The sequence below is a fragment of the Littorina saxatilis genome, linkage group LG9 (genome assembly GCF_037325665.1).
Source record: "Littorina saxatilis isolate snail1 linkage group LG9, US_GU_Lsax_2.0, whole genome shotgun sequence".
NCBI lineage: Eukaryota > Metazoa > Mollusca > Gastropoda > Littorinimorpha > Littorinidae > Littorina > Littorina saxatilis.
The window spans coordinates 52,520,193-52,538,208 of NC_090253.1; the positions used below are offsets into that span (position 1 = coordinate 52,520,193).

Sequence of the window (18,016 nt, forward strand, 5' to 3'; positions counted from 1 at the left end):
CATTTACTCATTTACTCACGCACTCACCCACTGTCACTCACTCTCTTACTCCCTCCCTTACCCACTCAGTCACCCATTTACTCACGCACTCACCCACTCACGACTCACTCACTCACTGTCACCCACCCATTTACTCACGCACTCACTCACTTTACCCCACACTCACTCACACACTCACTGACAGAACATGCGACTGATTAAAGGCACAGTAAGCCTCCCGTAAACCATCACAGAGCTCCCCGAGCGTCTAAATACAGTACAAGCATACGCTCACCGAACGGGAACATCCTGGCTGCTTTCTGTCGAGCGTGAGACATTTTCCAAGAATTTATTTTCGTGGACTTGGCCCTGAAGAACAATGGCGCCTCGTTTTTGCGCTAGACCTAACTTTTAAAATCTAAATAATAAATTGACAGCTTGTTACACAAACATTCTTTAATCATAAAAGAATTCGTTTTTCATCAAGACAAGATCAGAACAATTCGAAGTTGTGAAAGTTTAAAAAAAGAAAAGCCCGGAAGCAGGGTCACGCAAGGGTCGTGGCAGACGACGGTTTTATCAGTGCAAATCGCCGTTCCTCTCAACAGTCAAAAGCCATCGCTAGAGTTCTTGTGAACCACAGCCGTTGTTTCGTGCATAAAAAACGTGCTATTCTAGATAAGCTCACGTCGAGTCGCATTCAAATGACTAACTATGACGACTGCATTGTGAAAAGGGAAAACTGGATCACACGGGTTCACGATGGCTCAGGGGTAAGATAAACCACGCAAAAATAAATTCTTTGAAAATTGTTCGCTCTTTACGGAGGGCACCTAGGATGTTCTCAATTGGTGAGTGTTTAAATGAAAGGGTGTATGTACTGTGTGTAAAAGCCTGACCGTATCTGTGATGGTTTACGGGAGGCTTACTCTGCCTTTAAGTGAACTCTTCACTCTTCGAACTGCACAGATAATTATTTGAATAACAAGTAGCGAAAAGCGAAATTTGAGCTTAATACCTTCGTCATTCTGTGGGCCTTTCAGAAGGAAACTAAACGGACTGCGGGGGGTGGGGGGGGAGGTTGGGAAGGGGGGGTTACCAAGACTAGTTAATCATTGGCTGGCAAGTTAAACCTCACGGCCGAGACCTCGCTGAAACATTGTCTTGGTAACATAAGCCACATAAACCTAATATGCACGTACATTTTTAACAAGACAAAAGCTTTTGGTCAAACTATTCATTCTATTCATGCTTTTTTCTTTTTTCTTTAAACTTTGCCAAGCATATCATTGTTGGACGTTTAATCAATTAACATTCGTCCATCCACTTATACAAATCCTGTTTTCAGCTTACGCAGAGAGTGAGGACGGAGACTTGAAAGGCGACCATGCACCGTCACAAGCTTGTCGCATTCCTGGCTGTCGTGACTTTGTGTCTTGCAGCCTCGTCGTCTGCTACCCCGCTCAAAGGTAAGAATGATGTAGGGAGAGGCGTTGTGGGTGGGGGGGGGGGAAGAAGGGGGGGAAGAAGGGGGGGAAGAAGGGGCGGGTGGTGGGGGTGGGGGGGACGCGGGGGGGGGGGGGGGGATAGGGATGGGGGGCGAGATCTCCACTAATAACTGTGGTTTCGTGCGTGATTGTGCTGGTGTCGACCTGTGTGCGTTTACACACATACAAGCGTGCGGGTGCGTTCGTGTGTGTGTGTGTGTGTGTGTGTGTTTGTTTGTGTGTGTGTGTGTGTGTGTGTATGTGTGTGTGTATGTGTGTGTGTGTGTGTGTGTGTGTGTGTATGTGTGTGTGTATGTGGGTCTGTCTGTCTGTCTGTGTGTCTTTCTGTTTGTGTCTGTGTGTCCGTATGTCTGTATGTCTTTGTCTGTGCGTGGGTGTGTGCATGCGCGCCCGCGCAAACCTGCAATCGAATGTGCGTGCAAACTCTCCCTTTAGCTGTTAACTTCAACATAGTGTACTATATCTTCCTGTCCCAAGACAAATCTTTCGAGGATGTAAAACTCGAGTATTCAGTCTGTTTACTTCATCTTCTTCGTCTTCACAGATCCCGCTGAATTAACAGACATGACCCTTCACGAATTGGGAAAACGCAGCAGCGGCCGCTACCCTTTCTCCCGCCCGTGCAGCTGTGACGACCCTCCACGGTGCTGTCAGGGTCAAACCGCGGACATGCCAGGGGGGCGACAGCAATTTTAACAGTTGGAGTGAAATCGCACCAATTTATGGCCATCATGAACAACGTCAACAATAGCAACAATAGCAGCAGCAGCAGCAGCAGCAGCAACAACAGCAATAACAACAAAAACAGCAGCAGCAGCGACCAATTTGGACAGAATGGTTTAACAAATCCGATGTTTGTTTTTCTCTCAGGTGCCAGGAGCTTGGTTCCGCTTAATTCTCACACAGTCTTGTTGTTGCACGTGTCGTATGTCGAGCGCTTACTTCACTTTGTTTTTACCTTAGAGTTTGACCGATTACACGGTAAATTGAGACCAAAACTACGAAGCATGAGACCAAAACTACGTCGCATGAGACCAAAACTACGTAGCATGAGACCAAAACTACGTAGCATGAGACAAAAACTACGTAGCATGAGACCAAAACTACGTAACATGAGACCAAAACTACGTAGCATGAGACCAAAACTACGTCGCATGAGACCAAAACTACGTAGCATGAGACCAAAACTACGTAGCAACAGCAACAGCGACTAATCTGAACTGACTTGACATTTGATCGAACAGAACAGCAACAGTGTGGCGACGACGACGATACCGTCAACCACCACCACCGCCATCACCATCACGTACAACAACACCATCAATAAGCAACAACAACAAACACCTTGGCACTGTATTAGAGAGACCTGAGCGTTGTTTCATTTTCTTTCCTGAATAACACAGCCGGATTAAAATAACAATTTGGACTATTTCTTTCGTTTGTGTTTGGATTAGCATGTGCGATTGGAGTATAGGCTACTCTGTGTGTGTGTGTGTGTGTGTGTGTGTGTGTGTGTGTGTGTGTGTGTGTGTGTGTTTAAGATTCTGTGCCATCAGGTCAAAATGAGTTCGGCTCATTCTTTAGCGATAGCCGTGGAGCGATGATTATCAGAATGATTCTGTGCAAGATTATTTGTGCGTGTGCGTGCGTGCGTGCGTGCGTGCGTGCATGCGTGCGTGTGTGCATGTCTCACATCCCGCCCCTAATGGCCGCTTTGCCGTTTGGGCGTAAAGCTGACATTTTCTCTTCGTGCGTGCATGTCTATATGTGCGTGTGTGTGTGTGTGTGTGTGTTTGATTATTTGTGTGTATCAGTGTTAGTGTGTTTGTGTGTTGTGTATGCCGCGGTGTGTGTGTGTATGTGTGTGTGTGTGTGTGTGTGTGTTTGTGCGTGTGTGTGTGTGTCAATGTTTGTTCTTGTATCTAGTCGAATGTGTGCATATATGTGTAAACGTATGTGTGTGTGAGTGCGTTTATCAATCTGATCGCGCGCGTGTTTGTGAAATTCCCCACACCCTATCGCCATTCACTCATAATTATGCGTCGCATATAAAAGCAGCTGCTAGCATCACACCCAGAAGAAAAAAACAAAGCCGATCCTCCGTACTTTCATAGCATCCGGGATACTAATCATAAATATATATTGCTGTCTAACCTACTTTTTACATCCGGGACAGCTGACACCTTGAGAAGTGTTACAATCCAGGAAAAAAGTGCTGAATATCACACAGTGGAACAGAGGTGGTAAGTCGATCCAGGATGTTGCTGTGCGCGTGACGATTCTATTTTATTCGCTTCCACTTGCTTGAGCTTGAAGGGAACAGACGTTCTTTGACTTCCAAAATTACACAGGTAGAGGAAATGAAATGTGGCGCTTTCTTTTATTCTGTCCGTCTCTTTTTTCGTACTTGTGTGTGTGTGTGTGTGTGTGTGTGTGTGTGTGTGTGTGTGTGTAGGTGGTTTTACCGACAAATGGGGACGATTGTCACTGGAGAGCAGTCAAATGGGGACGCTTCCGACAAACGGGGACGTCCCCATTTGTCGGCCCGTGCGACCCCATTTGACTGGATTTGAGCAGATTGAGCGACCCCATTTGACTGCTTCCTAGCATCCCTGTGGACAAACGGACTGGATTTTCACACAGATTCATACACACATTTTAGCTCTGCACTTTTTGGTCTGCTCAACTAAACCATGTGATTTTTATCATGTGACTTCAAATGACTTTACAGTAACTGCTTTCATCAAAATTCAGTTTCTATTCAAATGCAGTCAAACTTAAACATGTATTTGAATTTAAAAAAAAAAAAAAGTTATTGCATTTAATATATTTTATTAAGAGTATTTTGAAAGAGTTCTGATTATTTGATCACGGTTTTTTTTTGTTGTTTTGTATTAAAACAAAAACAAACACAGAAACATATACATTCCTGTAAAAAAAAAAATGATTACAATTATTTTGTTATGAGATTTATTTTCGGTTAATTCGAAGTGTTGTGTCTCATTATTACATCTTTTTTGTCGTGTTTATTGCAATTTTTATTTATTTTATTCATGTAACCCTAGGGGTTTTTTGAAATAAGTATTGACTTGACTTGACTTATTGCGAAGTATGAACCGCGTAGGTGCTTTCTTGTTACTTTCAATTTAATAAATGTCATAATACTACCAAGATAAAGAGAGATGTACGGAGGAAGGGAGATAAATGGGGAGGAAGAGAGATATATAGGAATGGACTGAGTGAAAGGGATGGAGAGAGAAGGAGAAAAGAAGGGAGGGAGAGAGAGAGAGAGGGGGGAAGAGATTTGGTGGGATTGAGGGAGGAAAAGAAGAAGAAAGAGATAGGGAGTGTGGAAGGGAGGGAGAGAGGAAGGGAGGGAAAGAAATAGTGGTGTGGAAGGAATGAGAGGGGGGAGAGAGTGAGATATGGAGGGAGGAAGAGAGGAGGGAAAATGAGAGAGTAGAGAGGGGAAGGAAGGATGGAAAGAAATAGTGGGAGGGAGGAAGGGAGTGAGAGAGGGGGAGATAGGAAGGGAGGAAGAGAGTGGGAGGAAGAAAGAGATAGGGGGAGGGGTATAGAGAGTGAGATGGAGAGACAGAGGGGAGGGAGAGAGAGGGTAAGAGGGAGGTAGAGAAAAGTAGATTGTTGGCGGTAGGAAGGGATGGAATAAAGGGGGCGGGGAAGTCGTGATATATATTGAGAGAGAGGTACGGAGGAAGAAAGGGAGAGAGAGGGGGAAAAGGAGGGAGGGAGAGAGAGAGGTACGGAGGTAGGGAGAGAGAGAGGGGAGCAAAGGAGGGAGGGAGAGAGAGAGGTAAGGAGGGAGGGAGAGAGAGAGAGAGAGCAAAGGAGAGAGGAAGGGAGAGAGAGGTACGGAGGGAGAGAGAGAGAGAGAGAGGGAGCAAAAGAGGGAGGAAGATAGAGAGGTAAGGAGGGAGGGAGGGAGAGAGAGAGAGAGAGAGAGAGAGAGAGAGAGAGAGCAAAGGAGGGAGGGAGAGAGGTAAGGAGGAAGGGAGAGAGAGAGAGAGGGGAGCAAAGGAGGGAGGGAGCAAAGGAGGGAGGGAGAGAGAGAGAGGTACGGAGGGAGGGAGAGAGAGAGGGAGGGAGCAAAGGAGGGAGGGAGAGAGATAGGTAAGGAGGGAGTGAGAGAGAGAGAGGGGGAGCAAAAGAGGGAGGGAGAGAGAGAGGTACGGAGGAAGGGAGAGAGAGAGAGAGGGAGCAAAAGAGGGAGGGAGAGAGAGAGAGGTACGGAGGAAGGGAGAGAGAGAGATGGAGCAAAAGAGGGAGGGAGAGAGAGAGAGAGGTATGGAGGAAGGGAGAAAGAGAGAGGGAGCAAAGGAGGGAGGCAGAGAGAGAGGTAAGGAGGGAGAGAGAGAGGGAGCAAAGGAAGGAGGGAGAGAGAGTTACGGAGGAAGGGAGGGAGAGAGAGAGAGGGAGCAAAGGAGGGAGGGAGAGAGAGGGAGCACAGGAGGGAGTGAGAAAGACAGGTACGGAGGGAGGGAGAGAGAGAGAGAGAGGGAGCAAAGGGGGGAGGGAGAGAGATAGGTAAGGAGGGTGAGAGAGAGAGAGGGAGCAAAGGAAGGAGGGAGAGAGAGATACGGAGGGAGGGAGAAAGAGAGAGGGAGCAAAGGAGGGAGGGAAAGAGAGATACGGAGGGAGGGAGAAAGAGAGAGGGAGCAAAGGAGGGAGGGGGAGAGAGAGGTAAGGAGGGAGAGAGAGAGGGAGCAAAGGAGGGAGGGAGAGAGAGAGGTACGGAGGAAGGGAAGGAGAGAGAAAGGTACGGATGAAGGGAGGGAGAGAGAGAGGTACGGAGAAAGAGAGTGAGAGAGAGATAGAGGGAGCAAAGGAGGGAGGGAGAGAGAGAGGTATGGAGGAAAGGAGAGAGAGAGGGGGAGCAAAGGAGGGAGGGAGAGAGAGAGGTACGGATGAAGGGAGGGAGAGAGAGAGGTACGGAGAAAGAGAGTGAGAGAGAGAGATAGAGGGAGCAAAGGAGGGAGGGAGAGAGAGAGGTATGGAGGGAGAGAGAGAGGGAGCAAAGGAGGGAGAGAGAGAGAGGGAGCAAAGGAGGGAGGGAGATAGATAGGTAAGGAGGGTGAGAGAAAGAGAGGGAGCAAAGGAGGGAGGGAGAGAGAGAGATACGGAGGGAGGGAGAAAGAGAGAGGGAGCAAAGGAGGGATGGAGAGAGAGAGGTAAGGGGGGAGAGAGAGAGGGAGCAAAGGAGGGAGGGAGAGAGAGAGGTACGTAGGAAGGGAGAGAGAGAGGGAGCAAAGGAGGGAGGGAGAGAGAGAGGTAAGGAAGGAGGGAGAGAGAGAGAGGGAGCAAAGGAGGGAGGGAGGGAGAGAGAGGTACGGAGAAAGAGAGTGAGAGAGAGATAAAGGGAGCAAAGGAGGGGAGAGGAGAGAGGGAGAGGGGGCAAAGGAGGGAGGGAGAGAGAGAGGTACGTAGGAAGGGAGAGAGAGAGGGAGCAAAGGAGGGAGGGAGAGAGAGGTAAGGAGGGAGGGAGAGAGAGAGAGGGAGGGAGCAAAGGAGGGAGGGAGGGAGAGAGAGGTACGGAGGGAGAGAGAGAGAGGGAGCAAAGGAGGGAGGAAGAGAGAGAGGTAAGGAGGGAGGGAGCGAGAGAGAGAGAGACAGTCACACGCAGACGAACATAGCGTCACGCTCATACGGTAATTGCCTCTGTCATTTTTTATGTTCTGGAACGTCTTTGGTTTCTGAACAATCTGCTTATCTCATTTTAATTTGCGAACTGCCCATCTTCGGCTGTTACCACAGCATAACGTGAAATAAAAAGGTGACCGCAACATTTTCAGTCGGCAAAACTGCAAATCAACCCATAAAGAGATTCTGCATTCCGTACATTTTCAAAACAATTTGTTCTGCATCATAAAGAAAAAGTGTTCGGCAGTTTTGCTTACGTTACCGTGGCAATGGTTCCGATGGTCTAAGACTGTGTACTCTCTTACACATGATATATACCCTTCCAGTAGCTCCCCCTGTAGTTTCACCACAGACATGTCTAACACTGAGATAGGTATTTTTTCTTATGAGCGTGACGATAGATGTAGTGAGCAGTAACATGGCCATAGTGACAATAATAGAGGTGGTGCATTCCGGATCATTCATGACAAAGCTTTAATTCTCTGTTACATCATTATAAACAACACATACATATACCATCAAACTGATAACTAAACGCATAAATAGCTGTTCATTGAATATTGTGTTGATGGCAATATCTTAAACTGTTGTTCAATCAAAGTTCTTGAATGGTTAATACATGTAGATCAACAACAAAACTTTAAAACATAAGACTAAAAAAAGCATTGACCTGTTCTCATATCATTCCAAAAGCTCGAAATATGCAGGTTAACACCGCGTTCACTATGCTACCCTGATGTTTTATATTTGTTTATTTGTTTGAACATTGAAATTGCTTTTGGTTCGATGATGACCGATCACTGATGATTCGAAAACGATTGCATTTAATGTATACTTTGTATATACTTCATTGGCGTTTTTATTGAACAAAAAGTTCAATAGCAGCAAGTTTGATCAGGAAAAACATTGACTGTACATAATCTAAAACACACATCTAACCAAAATCACCAAAACACATTGTAACAAATGTTTACAATATCTAATGTTTCTTTCATGACTGGCTGACAAATATTTTGTCAACAACCTCCGGCAGCAGTACCCTCATCAAGTAGTCAGCCATCTAAAACAGACACAACAAAAGTACCACAGTGTTACCCATTTTCAACAGTATTTGATAACCCCGAGAGAAAATAATTAGGCATTACAAGCGGATTTCAATGAAAGCGAAACACTCCGTTTGCAAATGGGTGAGCACTCCACATTAAAAGAAAAAAACCGTTAATTGTTCATCTTCTTTGTGTTAATAATAGGAGATTCCGATGCCTCTGTTACGACAACGAACTCTCTGAACTGTACATCGTACGGGATCAAAAACAAGAATTGTATGTTAATGAAACGTTTATGTTTAACAAAACAAAATGTTACATATACTAGTACGTCGATCCAGTGGTCTTTTAATTAGACAGACAGACACACACTTATAGTACAAATAATAAATCTCAGAAGCGTGAATGTAACATCGCATAAGAAAGTATTGTTACGTTTTTTGTCTTTAAGCCTGAAGCTGCGGTTTTAGAAAAACAAGGCAGTAAAACTGTACCCCTAAAAAAACAAATTAATCAACAATAAACGCCGAAAGTATTGACGCCAAAGCTTGCAAATAGTCACAAGTTCCATCAGGAGTTTCAATGCCAAAAACATTATTTCCAATAATGCGATGAAATACATACGAATACATCAACATTTTCCTAACCATTTCTTGTAAAACGGGCTGCTACTTTCGTGACACAATGTGTGTACATGTTATGCTACTGTATGAAGGCCATCAAAACTAAATCAGTAAACCACTCTTACGTACGTTCAAAGACAATGTTCCGTGCTTGGAGAATAGAGATAAGAGAATATCCATCACAAGGTCTTCCTGGCCTTCCTGAAGGTAGCCAAGTCCTCCATATCCATCCAACGATCCTGTAATAAACAGTTTCAGAAATTGTTTATAAAAAAATACCTCACTCTCTTATGAGCGGAACAGACTGCCGCACCCCGAGGCTCCTATGTAGATCTTTGCCAATAGTGTGTTCAGTGCCAGGTGCAGCGAATTACTTTAATGACACATTTATACTGAATTTCTGGACCAACATAAAAACAAATACCCGTGGTCTTTCATTTAAACTTCTGGTGCCATCAAAGGCATTTCACTTCACTATCTGGCAAACATCTTGGATCAACGATTTCTTTACATGGGCTACGTGACCACCGCTATACTGAGGGTACTCCCAAAATACACCGAAAAAAACCGTATAGTACGAGGTTAAAGAATAAAGATCTTTCCTTTAGTGGCACCTATCAAAAAGGGTCTGAACCCCACCTGTTTTTTACCCTTAGTAAAGTTGACACGTGCATCCTTCGATTGAGATGGCGTTATACATAATTTCTCCTATTGATTGATAATCATTACGTTTTGTCACCAACTAAGCAAGATGTTAGTGTGTGAATAATTTTGTGTAAGTACTGGATTACAGTAAATAGTACCATGTCATTGTAACTACAAAAGTAATAAACACGATTAGCTTTTTTTAATTAAAGACCGTGTTGGGTGGGGAGACCATTATTGAATAAGGCAGCAATGAAGTGAAACTCACGTCGGGATACTCCACCTCGGCAGTACAGCTTATGACGGTCACTTTCTTTGGTCCCGTCAAATATGGCAAACAGTTCCGATTTCAGTTGTTTGACACGTGCTGCCAGTTTTTCGTCTGGCAACGTCAACCTGCCATGCACATGACAATTATATGATTTAATTTTGATACAACAGGTGAACAATTTAGATAAATGAATTTCCTGGTTAATCGTAACATTCCAATTCTACTGCAAGAGGTATATTGCGTGCCAGGCCGAGTTCATTAAGAGCTATTACCGGCAATCGACGCGCGGGGTTACAAGCGCCCATTGGGCTGTTCCTAAAAACAAATGTTCTTTAAAATGATTGATTTTATTGATTCGGGTTTTGAGTCAAGTGCTCTGCTACCTGAGCTCACTCGGCACATTGTTACTTCGCGTAGTGAGACAGTTTCTCGAGCATGAGAGTCCGTTATCAATCTGTGTCCGAGTCGCTCCGCAAGCCATAACAAGGAGCTAAAGCACCACACACACAAAATACAGAAGATTACGGATTGGCAAAATAGGCTTGTTTTAGACGTATCCTTGCACATCCTGGCAAAACCCTCAATCCTGGCTGCCTTTTTTTCGGATTACGCGAAATGGGCAAAAGTCTTGCCGAATTCCCGTCAATTCAGAAATTCCGTGAATGCGGTCCGACTTAAACACTTTCACCCCGTTTGTCATATAGAAAAACATAAAGTCTGTTTTTTCCACTTTTTTCCAACAAAAGATAAACGACACAGCTAGGCTACAAAACCCTACAGTACAAACGAAAATGACGAGACCGAAACGTTACATGAATTCTTAAAATTATGACTCGTCTTAATGTATTCAATATGAACTGCTTTTTGGAAAGCAACATTCTGGATCCACTACCTCATTAGCAGTGAGCTTACAAACAGATTTAATATTGCACTACGACATTTTTTGAAAGGAACTATCGTTTAATTTGATAACAGAAGTTTGTAAACTGGCATCTTGTGTTCACCTACCCCAAATCAGGCTCATCAGTGTCTGCGATATTTTTAGGTGAAAGTGACACTGGACCTGCACAACAGAAAATGATTGGCATAGTTACTTAAACGCCTCGTGTGTTATGACAAAAACCACACAATATATTGCCCAAGTGCCTTTCATCGTCATGACATCTATTTGAATTACTCGCACTCTTGGTTTAGACAATTCTTTGTGTAACTGCACAACTCCGAAAAACTCAAAACAACGTATGGGCCATTCCTTTATATTGAAAGTACAGCACATTGCCAAAGCCTCAGCAAGGTTACTCGCTGACTGAACTTTTGAACAGTCTTGGAGTTAGCCAATTAAACTCCCACGCCATGGTTTAAAGTCACTGTACTTCTCACTTCAAGGTGCAGAGAGACCCTACAAGGATCCTGCACATGAACTTCAAAAGCTTGCATGGAATCCGGACACTTGGTTGCATTTGAGTTCGGAACCTTAGAAAATGTGTTCATTTAAGTTTTAAATCCACTGAGTAACATTAATTGCATTGTGTTTCTCATACATTTCGTATACAATAGCACAAAACTGTACCAGAAACAAACAGTACCTGCGTGGTTCATACCAAGGGAAGTTGTGTTTTGCCAGCCTTCCAGCAGCTTTGCCAAAGCGGAGTGACGTCTCTCAAGTTCTTCGTCGTGGACGTTGTAGCAGGACAGCTGAATTTCTGTTAAAACTCCGCTGATTTTTAACTGGACCTGAAATAAACAGACAAATTATATATACAGTCACATACCCACATCGCCTTCACTGTAAAGGCACACTCATTCCAATGTAATCAGTTCGGCTCAACGTTTGAGATGTGGCCGCGCCAGGCTTTTACATGGAATCATACCATCCACCTCTTGGTTATAAAATTACACAAAACGCTGAAATGAGGTGTGGTTAATATTTCAGTCAGAGAGAGAAATAAAGAGAGAGACCGACAGAGACCCAGAGAGAGAGAGAGAGAGAGAGAGAGAGAGAGAGAGAGGGAGAGAGAGAGAGAGAGAGAGACAGAGAAAGAGACAGAGACAGAGACAGAGAGAGAAGAGAGAGAGAGAGGGATAGAGACAGAGGGAGAGAGACAGAGGGAGAGAGAAAGAGAGATACAGAGAGAGAGAGAGAGAGAGAGAGAGAGAGAGAGGGGGGGGCGAGGAAAGGAGAGAGAGAGAGAGAGAGAGAGAGAGGAGAGAGAGAGAGAGGAGAGAGAGCTCATTCTTGCTATACGGTAAACACTATAAAGAAACATTTTATCAGTCACACACGAGAGAGAGAGAGAGAGAGAGAGACTTAGACCATTTTATTCACATAAAGGGTAGACATTTTAGGCCATAGGCTTAATCTTACAATGTGCCCTTGAGAGAAAGAGAGGGATAGAGAGAGAGAGAGTGAGAGAGAAGGGGGGGGCGAGGGAGGGAGAGATAAAGAGCGCGAGGGAGAGAGAGAGAGAGAGAGGGAGAGAGAGTGAGAGAGAGAAGGGGGGCGAGGGAGGGAGAGATAAAGAGCGCGAGGGAGAGAGAGAGAGAGAGAGAGAGAGAGAGAGAGAGAGAGAGAGAGAGAGAGAAGGGGGGGGCGAAGGAGGGAGAGATAAAGAGCTCGAGAGAGAGTGAGAGAGAGAGAGAGAGAGAGAGAGAGAGATTGGATTGGATTGGATTGGATTGTTTACTCATTTAGGCCATAGCCCCTTGTGAGGGGGGTGAACATATATACTATGACATAATGACATTTGCACACAAATGAAATAAATCATACACGAACTAAGACATTACATTTCAAATAAAATATATCGTAGGCTTACATGAACTAAGACATAACAACACTACGTAGTCGAAATGCTTTGTACACATAAACTGACAACTTTCGAACAATACCTTCATTCACAGATGCCATAAGCATAGAAAACTTGTGTAAACTTGGGTTTCTACAAAACTTAGCAAAAATAAACTAGCATCGCAAATCACGAAGTGCGGGGCAACAAAGCACAAAATGAAACTCATCTTCCTTACGTTCCCTGCACAACGGGCATAACAACATTATCTGCATCGTATCTCTTATATCGATTAACGTGCACAAATAGTTCTGTTATTCCACCTCGGAATCTTGCCATATTAATTGTCAAATGCCTATCCATGTTCAATAATAAAAAAGGTTTTACTTCGTGCACGGTGCAAAATGTCCTATATAACGCAAATCTATAACTGTTCTGAACATGAACATTCCATTCGTGCCATCTACAATCAATCAATCTTTCTCTGAAATCTTTAAAAAAACCGGTTCTCATCTTGCACTCCTTGATTCATCCATACAAACCCAAAACCATTCTGACATAATTTACAACGTACGCTAGACACCCAGTTTCTTTTACCTCTTTCATCCAGTTCACGCAACATTTTATAGGCTTTATGTGGCAATCTATTTACGTCCATTCTTAACAACTTCAACCAATATTTAACACAACGTATTGCAGCATTCACATAAAGGAAAGGGAGGGAGAGAGATATAGAGTGACAGAGGGAGGGAGAGAGTGAGGGGAGAAAGAGAGAGGGGGGCGAGAAAAGGAAAGAGAGAGAGAGGAAGAGAAAGAGAGAGAGAGAGACAGAGAGAGAGAGCTCATTCTTGCTATACGGTAAACACTATAAAGAAACATTTTATCAGTCACACACATCAGAGAGAGAGAGAGGGGGAGAGTGAGAGAGAGAGAAGGGGGGGGGGGGCGAGGGAGAGATAAAGAGCGCGAGGGAGAGAGAGAGAGAGAGGGGGAGAGAGAGAGAGAGAGAGAGGAGAGAGAGAGAGAGAGAAGATGTATACGGTAAACACTATAAAGAAACATTTTATCAGTCACACAAATTAAAGGGTCTCTGCTCAAGATCTTAGAATGTGACGAGTGTCCTAAATTTAATATATCACACAACACATAAAACATATTCAATGAAAACAAAATGATGACTTAGGTATTAGTCGGATGCACATGAAGTACGTTGCGTACCTCTGCATCGTTGTTGTTCGAGGACTCATGGTTGTGACTGTTCATCATGTTTTTGATCCAAAGCAAACCTTTCTTGCGGTCAGCAGATACAAAAATGAAGGCTGGGCATTCTGTTTTCTTTGACCTGAAAGTACAAAACAATATATTTACGAAACGGGGCAAAATTAACAAGGAACGAAACAACAATTCAACATTCTGACCAATTGATTTATTTGTGTTTACACTATTTATTTATTTGTTCATTTATTTATTTATTTACAAGGATTTATATCGCGCACGTATCTCACCGCACAAGGCGACTCAAGGCGCATGTTACCTATTAATGCACACAGGCAAAATATAAGCCAAATTTATTTTGTTGGTCCGAACTCTTCTAGGGTTTCGTTATTTTAGAGAGAGAGACAGACAGAGAGAGAGAGAGAGACAATGACAATGACAAATTCTTTATTAACGAGGGTAATGGCATAAGCAAACAGGTGCTTTTTTACATCCAGCCCTCGCCCGAATGATAATACGTTTTAAAATGTTGGAATATCAATTAAAGAAGTAATAAAAACAAACGACAAACAAGCAAACGATTAACAGACTAAACAAACAAACAAAAATATACATACAAACGAACATGACATACTTATTGTCAAAGGTATAATGAAAACTGTTTCAAGCAACGCAAAACGTGAGAGAGAGAGAGAAGAGAGAGAGAGAGAGAGAGAGAGAGAGAGAGAGAGAGAGAGAGAGGCAGAGAGAGAGAGAGGCAGAGAGAGAGAGACAGAGAGAGAGACAGAGAGAGAAATCTTTTTTCATCCAGCCCTCGCCCAAGAGGGAATTAACTAAGCAGTGCATAATAATGAAGCAGAAGAAGAAGCAAAACAAAAACATAAAAACATGGTTATTAAATCAGACAAAGAGGAAAAAAAAGAAAAAAAAGAAGAAAAAAAATGATTATATTAGTAGATCTTCATGTACTTATCAAACAGCAGTACCTGATCGCGGCATTAAGTGCCACACGACGATGAAAGCATATACAAAAAAAGTATGTCTTCTAAAACTGGCAACAGAAAGTGGCTGTCTGAGAGAAACTGGTAAAACATTCCACAGAAATGGACCTGAGTATGCTAGACTAGTTTTATACAAGTCAATTCTAGGGAGGGGAACATTTAGTTTCTTCGTGCGGCTTGATGAAGTCTCAGTTAATAATATTCTTTCAGTTAAATAGTCCGGTACATGTCCACGAACTATTTTATGCATAAACCTTGCCTTGTTAAACGCTAGTCTGGATGAAAGTGGAAGAATTTCAGCTTTTTTGTAGTCATGATTAGAGAGGGTGCTGTTTTTCAGCAGAACAACTTTTACTCCGCGTCTGTGCAAAGATTTTAGGGGTCTTAAAGCTGCATCACTTGCAGAATCCCAAAGGGTTGATGCATAGTCTATTCCAGACTGCACATGCGCTTGAAAAAATGTTCTGCGTGCATCAAAATTTAGAAAATGTTTAATCTTTGCAGACTGATGAACTGATGAGAGAGAGAGAGAGAGACAGACAGAGACAGAGAGACAGAGAGAGAGAGAGACAGAGAGACAGAGAGACAGACAGACAGACAGACACACACACACACACACACACGAAGAGCGATGTGGATTCACAGCGCGCGGCGCGTTGTGCAGCGTTGCGATTTACAACGCGCGGCGCTACGAGGGGCGCAGCGATTCACGACGCGCGATGTATTCTGCTGTTACATTTTCTTCACAATCGGAATAACTTGACTAAATGTAACAAGTCGCGTAAGGCGAAAATACAACATTTAGTCAAGTAGCTGTCGAACTCACAGAATGAAACTGAACGTAATGCAACCCAGCAAGACCGTATACTCGTAGCATCGTCAGTCCACCGCGCACGGCAAAGGCAGTGAAATTGACAAGATGAGCGGAGTAGCACTTGCGCTGAGAAGGATAGCACGCTTTTCTGTACCTCTCTTCGTTTTAACTTTCTGAGCGTGTTTTTAATCCAAACATATCACATCTATATGTTTTTGGAATCAGGAACCGACAAGGAATAAGATGAAGGTGTTTTTAAAATTGATTTGGACAATTTAATTTTGATAATAATTTTTATATTTTTAATTTTCAGAGCTTGTTTTTAATCCAAATATAACATATTTATATATTTTTTGAATCAGAATATGATAAAGAATAAGATGTACGTAAATTTGGATCGTTTTATAAAAAAATTTTTTTTTTTACAATGTTCAGATTTTTAATGACCAAACTCACTCATTAGTTTTTAAGCCACCAAGCTGAAATGCAATACCAAACCCCGGCCTTCGTCGAAGATTACTTGATCAAAATTTCAACCAATTTGGTTGAAAAATGAGAGCGTGACAGTGCCGCCTCAACTTTCACGAAAAGCCGGATATGACGTCATCAAAGACATTTATTGAAAAAATGAAAAAAAGTATGGGGATTTCATAAAGATCGGTCCAGTAGTTTAGTCTAAATCGCTCTACACACACAGACAGACAGACAGACACACACACACACACACACATACACCACGACCCTCGTCTCGATTCCCCCCTCTACGTTAAAATATTTAGTCAAAACTTGACTAAATAAAAATAAAAAATAAATAATAATATTAAAATTAAACATTCATACGAGTTACTATCTGTGACAAGGAAGCATAAGAAGTATAGCAAATAAGTATAAATCCGCTTACCCATTGCTCCTATTCGCACCTCGGCCTGTGAGTCGTCCTTTTCCTGAGTACTTGCACACAAGTTTTGCGTATGCATACTTCAGTTCGTCTGGAAAGGGCTGTTTTGAATTCTTGTTCGCAAGTTGAACAGCACGACTGTATTTGACCACGTACACCAAATCGTTCTTTCTGGAAAAGTCTGCCAGCCGTTCGGTAAGGTCGTTCCAACTTCTGAATGTTTCCCCAACTGTCATTTGCGCCATTTCTCAGCAATTGATCAACGGTGTGGTTATGGGTGTAGTAAGTGTCGAATTGTGGGAATGCACAGTTCTGTCCGCCAAGTGGTTTTAAACACCGCGCGTATTTGCACCAAGTAATAACGTGTCACATCAAAATAGTACTTTACTGTCAGATAGTTTAGCGCCAAAAACATGAACCAATGATAGCCCATGGATTAGTAAGTCACATCATGTTGGGGCGGGGCCAATGAACTAATGTCAACACAGTAAGTATCAACCAATGTTTTGCTCCGCCCCCACATCACGTGACCCATAAACCCATCGCCTATAATTAGATCATAAAATTACCGCTTCAGTTCTGAGACATCCTGCTTGCTGGCGCGCGCGCAGAGAAAACATTTCCCTATTTATCTTCACTTCTGATGCTCATCCTATTGTTGTTGGCTTTCGGATAACAGGGAGCAAAGGGCAGTGCCCCACTTAGTGATCGACATAATGCTATCTTTCCTGTAATAAAGTTCAAAGTTCAAAGTTCCAAAATTCTCTCTCTCTCTCTCTCTCTCTCTCTCTCTCTCTCTCTCTCTCTCTCTCTCTCTCTCTCTCTCTCTCTCTCTCTCTCTCTCCCTGCCCCACACACACAAATACACACGCACTAACACATACAAAGCAGCAGGCTAGGATGCGGCAAATTGGGTAAGGCAGAATGGTAAATGGTATACGGCAAGTTGGGAGAGGCTGGTTGGGTTGCCGCCAACGCATCTAGCATTCCAAGTTCTACAAGGGGGAGGGGGGGGGTGTTCTTTTGAAACAAGTGCTACCAAGTTTTGCTTTTGCCGGTTTTGGTAATCCTACATTCCTCCGTGCGACAGCGGACTTAATGCGCATTAAAAACTCTTTTGATGTTTTGCTTAAATTTTGACTTGGAGCGAAATAAATTAAAACATCTTGTTCGTTGTGCTTTTTGTTTTTTAATTAAAGCGTATTCCATTTTTAAATTAAATATCACTTGCCTGTTAGCGCTTTATTGTTGTTGCAATAGTTGTATTTACTTGGAAAAAAAAAGGCATACAACGAGACATTCATGGTAGCCAAAGAAGCAAATATGAATAAGAGACCTTCCTCCCTTTTTAAGTTTTACTGACACAGTGACAGACGACTCAATTCGTCATCAAAGACTTGTTATTGGCGCCACAAAGCCAAGAACTCATCCTTTTTCCTCCGGCGAGTATGACTCCATGGCGTAACTCCACACACTCAGCTTCGTTCAAGTGGTCTGTATTCGCAATGGGTAGGGAGGGGGGGCATGAAACCTAGCTTAAGTGTGCCAGGTAACGTGTCACTATTTCAAGAA

General features: G+C 43.2%; 1 protein-coding gene and 2 long non-coding RNA genes across 3 annotated transcripts in view; 2 read left to right on the top strand and 1 right to left on the bottom strand.

The window, feature by feature from the left end:
- LOC138977463 (uncharacterized) overlaps positions 1-2,916 on the top strand; it is a 3,365-nt gene extending 449 nt beyond the window's left edge. Inside the window, exons 2-3 of the long non-coding RNA XR_011459289.1 lie at positions 1,328-1,448; positions 2,032-2,916. This is a non-coding gene — a long non-coding RNA (uncharacterized lncRNA). The remainder of the gene's footprint in view (positions 1-1,327; positions 1,449-2,031) is intronic.
- Positions 2,917-3,681: 765 nt separating this feature from the next.
- LOC138976437 (uncharacterized) overlaps positions 3,682-18,016 on the top strand; it is a 41,573-nt gene continuing 27,238 nt past the window's right edge. The window contains exon 1 of the long non-coding RNA XR_011458996.1: positions 3,682-3,838. This is a non-coding gene — a long non-coding RNA (uncharacterized lncRNA). The remainder of the gene's footprint in view (positions 3,839-18,016) is intronic.
- Positions 7,066-17,270, bottom strand: LOC138976436 (uncharacterized). Its single transcript, XM_070349294.1, has 7 exons — positions 16,448-17,270; positions 13,735-13,858; positions 11,317-11,464; positions 10,739-10,793; positions 9,728-9,855; positions 8,944-9,053; positions 7,066-8,205 (listed from the first exon to the last, which is right to left on the bottom strand). Exons 1-7 carry the CDS (start codon positions 16,687-16,689, stop codon positions 8,137-8,139), a joined length of 876 nt encoding a protein of 291 aa, XP_070205395.1. The 5' UTR covers positions 16,690-17,270; the 3' UTR covers positions 7,066-8,136.

Bases quoted from the DNA above. Each gene is read 5' to 3' on its own strand.
- LOC138976436 (XM_070349294.1), bottom strand. From the start codon at position 16,689: ATGGCGCAAATGACAGTTGGGGAAACATTCAGAAGTTGGAACGACCTT. The intron at 13,859-16,447 runs GTAAGCGGATTT...TTGTACTTTCAG, and splicing joins GGTGCGAATAGGAGCAATGG to GTCAAAGAAAACAGAATGCC. The intron at 9,856-10,738 runs GTAGGTGAACAC...TGTGCATGGCAG, and splicing joins ACTGATGAGCCTGATTTGGG to GTTGACGTTGCCAGACGAAA.